This window comes from Branchiostoma belcheri, unplaced genomic scaffold (assembly GCF_001625305.1).
Source record: "Branchiostoma belcheri isolate BF01 breed outbred unplaced genomic scaffold, Haploidv18h27 scaffold307, whole genome shotgun sequence".
Taxonomy (NCBI): domain Eukaryota; kingdom Metazoa; phylum Chordata; class Leptocardii; order Amphioxiformes; family Branchiostomatidae; genus Branchiostoma; species Branchiostoma belcheri.
Genome location: NW_017803918.1, coordinates 151,921 through 163,099, shown reverse-complemented (window position 1 = coordinate 163,099; position 11,179 = coordinate 151,921). Strand labels below are relative to the sequence as shown.

Sequence of the window (11,179 nt, the reverse complement as noted above, 5' to 3'; positions counted from 1 at the left end):
ATGGAACACTGAACACAGATATGAAATGATCTCATCCATCCAAGTAACTGAACGGACTGGGACACACAGTATTAGGACTTTATCACCATCATGTAAGAGAAATGATGGAATATTCAGATCATTTTTTGTCCATCTTGTATGTGAAAAGATGGACAAGTCACTATTTCATCCATCTTAGTACAAAGATGGAATTCTATGATTTTTTCCACTGCCTTGTAAGAGAAAAGGCGGGTTTAGTGATGATCCTGTGGGCTGCAGCCATTCCTGAAGACGCCCACCACAAGAGACTACAACCACCAAGGACACTTCTGTGCACATAGAATAAAGAATTTTAATAAAGATTCTGAACAAGTGTTTGAATAAAGGTTCTGAATAAAGATTTTGAATGAAATAATCCTTCACTTTGGCATAATCAAAGTTGGATAGAACTTTCAAGTGCTTGAGTTTGGTAAATTGAAAGGCAGAACTTCCACATGCCTTTGACCTGCTCTCTGAAGTTCACATGCACTCTGACTTTAGACCAGGAAGTGTGTTAAAAACTAACTTAGACCAGGGACGTAGTTAGTAGTCTAAGTGTGTGATGTTTCAGAGAACAGGTCTAGTTTTCAAATTTATGGGGGGTGGGTAGATGAAAGTCAAGCACAAATTAGAAATCTTTTTCAAAATGTATATATACGTAATCACAAGGCACACCCTAAATTTTTAGCCTAGTCAACGTCAACGATCATCAAGAGGACACCTGTTTTTTTTATGTCAAGCCACTACCGAGATGCCAGAGGTGAGCCATGTAATTAAGGACTGCATGCGTTACTAACATGTGCTTTCTCTCCTCATACTTAAAAAAAAGGATCCTTTTCAGCGTGTTTTAATGCCATCTATCATTCAGGTCAAACCATTTGTGCGTTTTTGTACCCCATGATGGGCAAGGATCTGGGGTCCTTGCCAGAAACAAGAATTTTTTTGTTTGATTATACTGCTTAGTAACACAAGCTGTAAGCTGCGCTTGCGACTGAAATAAAGTGAGTGCCTGAGTTCTGTAGTGTGAGTTACTCGCGATTAGTTATAAGATAGAGGAAGGACTTTTCGCGACTTTTGGAGACGTTTTCTTGTCGATTTGGAGGACGAACGCAACTTTTTGTGGAGTGACAACTAATGTCTTCCAGCAAAACATGTAAGTATGACTTTGCAACTTTTAAAACTTTTTTCACTCCTCATTATTATCATCATTGCCTTTTTACTGAAACTTTTCTAACTTTTTGCAGTTCCTTTTCTCTACAGGACATTTATTATCGGAAGATGTCTGTTTCCTGGCTAACAAGAAAGCAACTGACTCTACCAGACCAAAAAAAATCAAGGATGAGTAAGTATCTTTTCCTGGACAGATTTTACTGGGTCTTTTAAACAGTAAAGAGGGAGTCAAAAGTAAGCAGACATCACTCAACGGAAGTTTGTACAAATTTATTTATCCAAAAACAACTTGCTGGAACGCTTCTCACCTACAACACAGATTCAACACCTTTTGATAATTTGCAGATTTATTTTGTTCATCTTTCCTCGTCGACTTGAAATTTAAGGTGTCTTTTAGAATCCCATGCATAGCCCTTAACTGTCAAATGCTGAGCAAAAAAGTAGCTACATGCTACAAAAACTTGGCAACATGCTAGAAATATGTAGCAACATACAACACATGTTACAACTAGCTGCTCCCATAGGGAGCATTTACTGCTACGCAGTAGCGAGGTGTCCATCTCCTCTGACATACGAACTATGGTTGACCAGTTTAAAAACTACCAGAACAGACATGCCTAATGCATGGATATTTCAACTGGGAAATGTCCTGGCAATATTCTCGTAGCTTACGGGATCATATTTGCACGGAAATCCTGTGAATATATAGTATTTGTTGATTTAGAGCATCTGTTATAGATTGAACAATGTAGGCTTTTGTTACCGCAAGGACCTTCAACAAAGTCCTTGGTTACACTGTGAAAATGCCCTGACAACATTGTTCTATTTAACTGGATGCCTGGAAACCGTGTTAAGAATCAATACGTGTTGATTTGGAGCAACTGTTGTAGATTTAAAAAAAGGTCTTTGTTACACTGAGAAAAAGTTGAAGCTAAGGATTCTGGCCAACTGCAGCCCGAGGGAAGAAGTAGAGCCTCTTGCGTAGGGTGTGCGTCACTTCCGGTTGCTGCTTGTACTCCTGGTTTTGAGTTTTGAAGTCTGCCACTTTGGCGTTTACCTGGGAATAGAAGGAAAGCGTCACTATCAAAGTCATTTACCCTATCAATATTGTATCCAGAACCGTTACTCTAGGAACTTATTAATCTTTGCCCAAATGGCAATGGGTTGGGATCAGGCAGGGTTCTGGATGCAACACGTCTGGCACTGGGCGATGTCCCTGGTGCTGAAATGGGGGTCCCCAAGGTGAAATATTAATGATTGTGCTTAGACAGGGTCAAAGTACCTTATTAAACAGAATTACAGCAGTGGACATACGAAGACGTTAGATTCTATCCATTGTGCTATATGATAGCCAGAGAATACGAGGTTAGCTCATACAGATAGAGTCCAACCATTGTGCTATATGATAGCCATACTTTCGCTATGTACACGCTTGCTGTTGCTACTTACATTTTCTTGTTGAGACGGTCTCCTCCGGGTCAAGGATGATCTACGCCCGACAACTGCAAATATTGAAAAACGGATAAAGTCAGTCATAAGGGGTAAAGCCGTAGTATATGATATAACGAAACATTCAATTGAATTGAGAAGTATCTACAAGGCTTCAAGCGTAAATATTGTTATGTGGTTACTTAATAGGGAGTAACAAGATCAATATGAAAGATTCTCTAATGAAAATGACATATAAACATACCGAACAATCTGGCCAGTCTGTACACAAGGCCTGCTGATGCTGTCTTATGTACAAACGTTGATGCTGTCTTCTTGACCCTGGGACACCTGACGTCACGGCCGTCCTCTGCAGTCCGGTCCCTCAGTTCGTGCTGGTACGGGTTGTCCAGTCCTGCCTTGATGCAGTGCGCACAGGTGACGTGGAGGGAGTACAGCACACCTGGCCCTCAGGTCTTAGCTCGGCTCTTTCTGTGTGTCATACTTCAGATGGGTGAATTAGAATGTATCCCGATCCTTTGCAATGTTGGCTTGGATAATGTCCTTGCTTTCTTGGAAATCGTCAGCGCTTACGCCGCCGACTCGTGATCTTGCTCTAGGACGTCTAAATGTTCTATCACAATGGTCGTGGCCTTCGCCACAAGGTCATGGACCTTGAACTTGTCAACGCCCTGATTTCCGCGCCCGCTGTGTCCACTGTTGCCCCTTGACCTCTACTGATCTGCTCCTCCAGCAGTGATGCCGCAGGCCTGCAGGAAGGCATTGTGGGATTCCTCCCAGTACCTGGACTCCACGAGCTCCCGCTTGAACCTGGCAGCTTTCTCGAACTCCGAGTCGCTGTGCTCGAGGATGTCCACGATTCTGTCTGCCCACCTCTTTGCATCTCCGGCACGATCGCGGTCGTTCACGCTGGTCTCCACGATGACGTTTCTGTGCTCTGCGCTGAGTTTCTTCTCCTTGATCAGGTCGAGGATCATGTCTGCCAGGCCGGTCTTGTCGGAGATGAGGACGGGGATGCCAGCGGCGATGGCCTCCAGGCCGACAAGTCCGAACGGCTCGGAGCGGGATGGCATCAGCACCAGGTGGGCTGTCATCATGTCGTCCCTGATGTCCTTCTGGGTCCCGTACGGCAGCAGGGTGGGATTCAGGTCGGGACTGTTCAGGGCGTCTTCCAGGATCTTCTGACTTGCGTCAAAGTCGTCCTCACTGATGCCGCGGACACACCACCGGGCGTTCTTGATTATCTTCACCACATCCCTCATGGACTGTCCAGCGAGGTCATGACCTTTCAGCTTCTCAACCTTCCTCACCCTGCCGATGGACAGGACAACTTTTTCCCCTCCTCCGGGACTCACATCGGCGTCCAGAAATATCTTGGATGGCTTCGGGAGGAAGATATGGTGATTCTGTGGTTTCTTCTTTCCCTTGTACTTGGTGCTGCAGTGGTCGTAGATCCGCTTGCCTACCGAGAAAGCTGCCTTTGCGTTGTGTACTTTATCAAGCATGTCCTCCTCTTTCTTTCGTGCTTCCACGGCCTTCCGGCCTCCCTTGTAGTACTCTGTACCCTCGGGTAAGACGTGGGTGAACATGATGAGGTTTGCCTGTGGATAGCGTTGATCCTTGATGTTTCTTGCCGCCGTATCTGTTATATCAGCATAGCCGATAATGCAGGTGACGTCTTGAGGAAGGTTTGGGTAGTGTTTATCGTGGTAGTAGGTCAGCCAGTCCAGAGTTGGCACCGAATTCTTGTCTAGTTGTACTGGCCCTATCAGCGTGACGCCATCTCTGTCCGCTGCATCCTGGTCTTGTTTGGTCACATGCAGGGCTGTGGCGTACATGACTGCCTTGCCCTTCACTATCTGGCTCGCCTCGCAGTTGATGGTGGAAATTCCTCCCTTGGAAGTCCCATACTCGTCGTTGATCAACAAGATTACCGGTAATCTGAGGCCTGTATTGCAAAAGCAAAGACTGTATTGAGGTCTGAATATAAATCCAGAACCCTGTTACATTACTTGAAGTCATTTGTATTAATGCTTAAATCTTTTTAACTAACTTATCTTTAACTTTTATCAGACAGTAAAAGAATTGAACGTGAAAGGTAACGTACCCTTTGAATGGTGGCCACCTTTTACAGCTGAATCCTCACGACTGGAGGCTCCCTCTGAAATATGAACCTTTGCTAAAACCACCATAAATTCTTTAGATATCATCCAATGATAAGCTACGCTTGTTATTTTCTTCTTTCCTCTGACATACTTTCTCCTGCACCGTTGTCTACATGTCTGACACATGTTTCAGATATTTCACGTTATTAGTCTAATTTAAAAATAACAGAGTGGTCAGTTGCATGTGCTAAAAGTACTTGTTCCAAACTAATTGGAGCATTTTTTTTTTAAATATTGTCCCTTTTATTCGCTTGTCGCTGTTGCTAGCTATTTCAGTGTCCTAATATATACATAATACTTCACACTACTTCAGTTTTCTTTGAATTGGAGTATTTGAGTTCAATGTTAATCGGACTGCGCTCATTAACCTTTCAACGTATCTGTACATTATCATATCGTACCAAATTTTGTTATTCCTTGTTTCTTTGTATTTCATTTATTAAGTGGTAGCGTCAAAATAAGTCATGTCACTTGAGTGCGCTATCACTTTGTCCTGTACCTTGCTATCTTTGTGTGAATTAAAAAAAAAACAATCTCAGTTTTTAACCGTCAAGACTCAGGCATGCACGATAATGTACACTTTCGGGGCTAACGTACTGTGTTGGTTCAGAGTATGCCATATCATTTTCACTACAATGGTATCTGACTTGTCATGTTGTTTAACACGAAGCTGTGTCTGTGCCTGTTAGGTGCTATTTCGGCTAAAACACATGCTTTCTACATCTTGAGCGTTACGGTGACGGCTTAGCCAGAAACAAGTTTCAAGTGGCCACCAACTAACCTGCCGGAGGGTTTCCAGATGCATAATGGTCCTGGAATTCTATAAAAATGAAACAAAATTGAATAATCCTTAAGCCCTTATCGCTGGAATCCAGAAGATCTACTCTCATCTATTGAGGGATTTATGCAAATCACCGGTAACGAGGTCTGTAAACATTGGGCAACTACAAGTCCTGAATTGGCTTGTCAGAAGGGCGAACCCTTTGTAATAACCAACGGCTAGTTGGCCAGCCTTTGCTACGTGTCTTTCACAATCAAAATAAGTAGAAAATTCTACGGCACATACATGTAATTTCTACCCACAGTTATACTATATATGTAATATGAAAGCTTACATGCACATCCCTTAGATGTGCAGCTGCTTTGTCAGATGTTCATGGTGGGTTACAGAAGGCCTCTGAGTTACTTAAAGATTGGACGATAAATACTGATTTAGTCTTGCTAAAACACAGTGCCTACATTACCTGGAAACTTGCTCTTGAGCCCATCCACGACACTCATCAGATCCACTTCCTTGAGAGCGTCCATCAGGACAGCCATGGTGGCGGCTTCTCCTTACTTTCTGCCACTCTTTTAACGCGCCCCAACAGCGAGACCTGTCATTACTGTTTCTCTTTTCAATGTCTTTTACATTGTCCCAGCTCAGCAATATGTCAGCAAGGTCCTTCCATTCGGCCGTTACATTATTCTTGATGTAACGGAAGTACCCGGTGAAGTCGGAACCTATGAGGAATACGGTAATATAAGAATATAATATTTAGATACACATATTCCAAAATACACCAAAACATGCACAATTCATAAGATAGGTTGTTGCAAATGTTTGCTACATTTTGAGTATAGTAGTCGGTGTAGCTAAAATGCCATCAACTAACCTGCCAACGTTCCAGCAACTTTTCCACATTTTAACTCCTCTGGAGGGTTTCCAGACACGTTGTGGTCCTGGTGTTGATAGGAACTTTCTGTAGACATGAAACAAGAAACATTCTACTTCTTTTGAGAAGTACATGATTCAATTCTAAAAAGCCCTAATATTGCGAGAATCCATCCATTGAGGGGTTTATACAAATTGCTGGTCTGTTAACAATGGGTCCTTCCATTTAGCCGCCACATTATCCTTGATGTGCTTTTGTATTTATTGGCAATGATGCGGGTCATTACAATGGTTAGTACAGGCAGTAGAGACCGGTAACGGCTGAGTCACAGGATACAGGCATAATACAAAGGAGAAATAACCTGCTGACATCTGAATTTATAAGGAATATAATGAAACGTATCTTTTCTTTAGCTATATATATACGTGTTAGGCATACGATACATCAAAACATGCTGTTGATAGGATAGGATAGGCTGTTGCACATGTTTGCTGCATCTTGAGTGTACGGCTTTGCAACAAATTGATCACCAACTAACCTGCAAACGTCGCAGAAACTTCACCCTTTCCGTCTTCCAACTTCTTTTGATCAGGTGCATCCTGGTCCTGGGATCTTTTGAGTTGATCTGAAGTTTCTGTAAAAATGCATCAAGAAGGACATTGCCCTTATTAACAATCATATGCAATCTTACAATGGATCATTCCATTCAGCCGTCACATTATCCTTGATGTACTGGCAAAACATTCTGACACTGAAATCATTAGGAATATAATATAACGTATCTTTACTTTAGATGCACAATGTCATGTATTCCAAATTACATCAAATTTACCATGCAAATTAAGTTAATAGGATAGGTTGTTGCATGTTTGCTACATCTTGAGTGTACGGCTTAGCCAAAAACAAATTAGCCTCCAACTAACCTGCCGACGTCCCAGCAACATCATCTTTTCCAACTTTCAATTCATCTGGAGGGTTTCCAGATGCATTGTGGTCCTCGGGTTGATCGGAGCATTCTGTAGTAATGAAACAAGATACGTTAGAATTGAATTATGTATTAAGCCCTAATATTATGAGGAACAAACTAAAAAAAAAACATTTACAAAAACACTATTTCATGGAGGTATGAGATCTCCGTATTCTTCTTGTCAGAATGTGCCAGAATCCATCAATTGAGGGGGTTATGCAAATTGCTAGTCTAATATGGCCATAGGTGCGATCCGGATTTTGGCTTCGCTACGTATTATCCTTGATGTAATGAAAAAACCTGCTGACATCTGAAATTATAAGGAATACAATAAAATGTATCTTTGTTATAGATACACAATCATATACTCCCAATTATAACATCAGATTAGACATGCAAAAGTGAACAAAAAGGCTGTTGCGCATGTTTGCTAAATCTTGAACAGCGTACTAGTCAAAACCATAAGCCTCAAACCTTCCAACGTCCCTTTAACTTCATATTGTCCACCTTTTAACTTCTTTGAAGGGTTTTCAGATGCATCGTGGTCCTGGGGTCTTTGAGGTTGATCGGAACTTTCTGTAAAAATTAAACAAGATGTGTAAGAATTGAATCAGGACATTGTCCTTCTAAGCCATTATTGCTAGAATCCAGAATGTCTACTCTCATCTGTTCGGAATGGCTTATGCACATTGGTGGTCTGTGATATGCAAGGTAAAAACCTATTAAATGTCCGGAAATAATTGGCCAACATTTGATCTACTAGTACCTTCGTCAGAGTCAAGGGACACCTGTGCTGGCAGGATCCGGCGCCAGGGATCAGTTATTTGTTTTTGATACATGGTAAGTAGTCTGAAATCGATGGCTCCCTGGTACATGTGCGTCTTCCTAGCTGGGCGCGGAGTGTTCGGAATCAGTTTAACGGACCACCTGTTGCACTTGGGAGGTCCCCTTGCAGCTGGTGGAAAGACGAAGCTGATACCATCTGAAACATCGTCGGGGTGTCCAATGACTTCTTTGCTGTTGTCAAACGTGGCGTTAATCGTATCGTCCCTGCCCATGACGATGCTTTGTTGGAATGGTGGGAGCGGCAGCATATTATTAGGTCGGAAAAAAAAATCGGAGTTGGCGTCCTTGTGAACACACATAAGGTGGATTTTGTTATTATATTTTGTTGCCTGGTTTGGGTTTACTATGAGGTACGCCTTGTCTTTAGTGTATTCGTTCCAACATGCTTGTAATGTTTCAGTTGTGACTGCAGTTTTGGATGCTGATGGGACATTTGGCTCCCTTGAGTTACTTTCATCTGCTGCTTCCCGATTGGATGTCTCATCTTGGTTACCCTTGATTGAGGTGGAACTTTCTCCGCCATTGCCACTTTCTTTGGCAGCGGCCATCCTAGAAAATAGAGCAAAACAGTGAAAAATATTAAAGAAAACATATCATTAGTAGATATGTAGTTACCCTCAAATGTGTGAACTAATTGCTCTATAAGTATGAAGCCCAGTGCATTACCTGCAGGAGTGCCTCATGGTGAATGTGACTGCGTCCTCTGTTTCATGAACTTCTGCCTGTAGCAGCGACCACTGAAAAGGATGTGATTTCCCCTCCATTAGGATGGTTTTGTCTTTGCTGCAGCCATGATCACTCTTCCTCCATGCCCATGGCAGGGTGACGCTAACGGGCTGTAAGAAGTCTTCCTCCTTGCCTTGGTGCACGGTCAGTATCGGGGTCACAGCTGAGAAAACCTTTGTTAAGGCGTCGTCAATGGGCAGTATATCGACCTCAAAGATAACAAAAAAATATGGGGTAAGGTAAAGAAAAAGGCTTTTGCTGGCTTTGCGTTGAACATAACTGTTTCATCCCTGCCCATTAATAGTGAGGATATAAAGGAGTACACTTTTTTTTTTTACAATAGTGGGTGGCATCTGGCTATATAGACACGAAATAGCAAAAGCAAAAACAAGCGCTGCAAAATTGTCTCTGTACATGTCTAAGCTACACATAGACCCACCAGGCTGGCAAGGCCAGGTACATATTAAGCGAACTGAAGAGCCAAGAAAGTAAGGTTAATTACCTCGAAGGAAAGGGGCCTTTCCATCTCAACGCATCCTGTCGGAAACGAGATAGTGACACCATCCTCCTCAACCGTGCAGCCTTCAGCTGTGATCTTGTATGTGTGCGGCACAACAGAAGATGACACCTATAGAAACAATACTATATCAGCCATCCTGTCTGGAACAAAGTAGACTTGTAGGACCATGAACATGCAATAACCATGACGAAAACTACCAAAATCGACGCACCTTCCTCAGGATTTGTGCAGCAGTAAGACTGATTTTGGTGCTGGACAGTGGGTCCGTGGTCATTGGTATCTGGGGGGATGACATATCCTTCATGTCCTCACAGCGTGATATGAACTTCTTCAGCAAACTTTCCCCTGTCCCTTTGGGGTATTTATTGTAAGCGAAGACCGGAAAGACTAGGTTCTTGTTCTGTACGTACAATCGATACAGCAGCGGGGGCCAGTACCTGTTGTGGAGACTCATCATTGTGATGATCGGTACGACCATTCTGACGTTTCGTTTAAGAAGATGACGCAAGAGTTCTTCTTTCAAGCTCTGGTCTGGTTCGATGGCGTCTTCAGACACTGTTACACCGTACCTGCTGAACGACTGGGATGCCTGTCCTTTTAGTGGCTGGACAAGCTTGTCACTGTAATCGTCGATGTGTAGTATAACAATTTCATTCCCTAGAAATAAATGTGAAACATCAATGTTATAATTAATGTCATACCTGGGCCGCGATAACATTCGATACAGATGTATCGGTCCGTGTGATAACTAGCAGGAGTTTCTATTTGCTTATCACACGGGCTTCCAAATGCTTCAATAAATCAAAGGCTTCAATCTACAGCAAAGAGTTCTATGAAGTTTTGTAAGTAATCTACCTCTCTCTTCTCGGAGGAACATAGGTGCTATCTCAGGCAGGCAAACCTCCGCAGACGCGCCCAGCAAGCGACGACACATATCTCCGGCATTGTTGACAGCAGCATTCAACTCCGTGTACCTGCTTTTAGGTGTGGACTCTTTCTTGATCCGTTCACACTCCTCAAAACTCAGCCCTCCGAACATTTCCAAACAATCCAGGAGAGGACTAATGTTGTGGACTACCTTCGGCTCCATTGTAGGCTTTATCATCGCGGGTCCGGAACCACCTGAGTTTTCTGCATGTGCAACATATTTTCATTAGTAACAATTTAAAACGTTATATTAAGAAGATGGGCTAGACAAAATCTGAAATTAAAATAGAGATACCTGCACGTGAAGTTCTCTTATCATTGCTGCCACCCATCCAAACGTTGATGAAATCTTCTGGAAAACTGAGATTAAAAACAGTATGTCATTAGTCATACATGATGATGATAGGGAAAAGTGAAGTGGACACCAGGCACCCTCTTGTGTATTTCATTACACAATTGTGCAAAAAAGAATTATGCGCTAATGAAATAAAATGGTTGTTATTCACTGAAAAACTACATGTACAGCCTTTACAACTGACGAATTGTAAATCTTTCTTATTGATTCTGCCCAAAAGAGCCTCATTTGCATGGATATCAGTTGGTCATATTCTTCGCAAGAAAGGCTATTCTAGCATTCCCTTAATTATGCAGATTCATGTTTGATAATTAATGTTCACCTTCACTTAACTTCTAAATTCCATAAATGATAAGTATAAAATTCTTGGTAGTTACCATG

General features: G+C 42.4%; 1 protein-coding gene across 1 annotated transcript in view; it reads right to left on the bottom strand.

The window, feature by feature from the left end:
- Positions 1–1,595: 1,595 nt before the first annotated feature.
- Positions 1,596–11,179, bottom strand: part of LOC109474394 — a 17,421-nt gene continuing 7,837 nt past the window's right edge. The window contains exons 7-22 of the mRNA XM_019774696.1: positions 10,739–10,803; positions 10,372–10,647; positions 9,728–10,173; positions 9,499–9,624; positions 8,937–9,205; positions 8,191–8,819; positions 7,899–8,000; positions 7,381–7,473; positions 6,996–7,091; positions 6,458–6,544; positions 6,189–6,305; positions 5,584–5,622; positions 4,745–4,798; positions 2,882–4,585; positions 2,638–2,690; positions 1,596–2,245 (exon numbers count right to left, since the gene is read on the bottom strand). Of these exons, the coding sequence (XP_019630255.1) occupies positions 3,351–4,585; positions 4,745–4,798; positions 5,584–5,622; positions 6,189–6,305; positions 6,458–6,544; positions 6,996–7,091; positions 7,381–7,473; positions 7,899–8,000; positions 8,191–8,819; positions 8,937–9,205; positions 9,499–9,624; positions 9,728–10,173; positions 10,372–10,647; positions 10,739–10,803 (3,634 nt within the window). The 3' untranslated portion in view covers positions 1,596–2,245; positions 2,638–2,690; positions 2,882–3,350. The remainder of the gene's footprint in view (positions 2,246–2,637; positions 2,691–2,881; positions 4,586–4,744; positions 4,799–5,583; positions 5,623–6,188; positions 6,306–6,457; positions 6,545–6,995; positions 7,092–7,380; positions 7,474–7,898; positions 8,001–8,190; positions 8,820–8,936; positions 9,206–9,498; positions 9,625–9,727; positions 10,174–10,371; positions 10,648–10,738; positions 10,804–11,179) is intronic.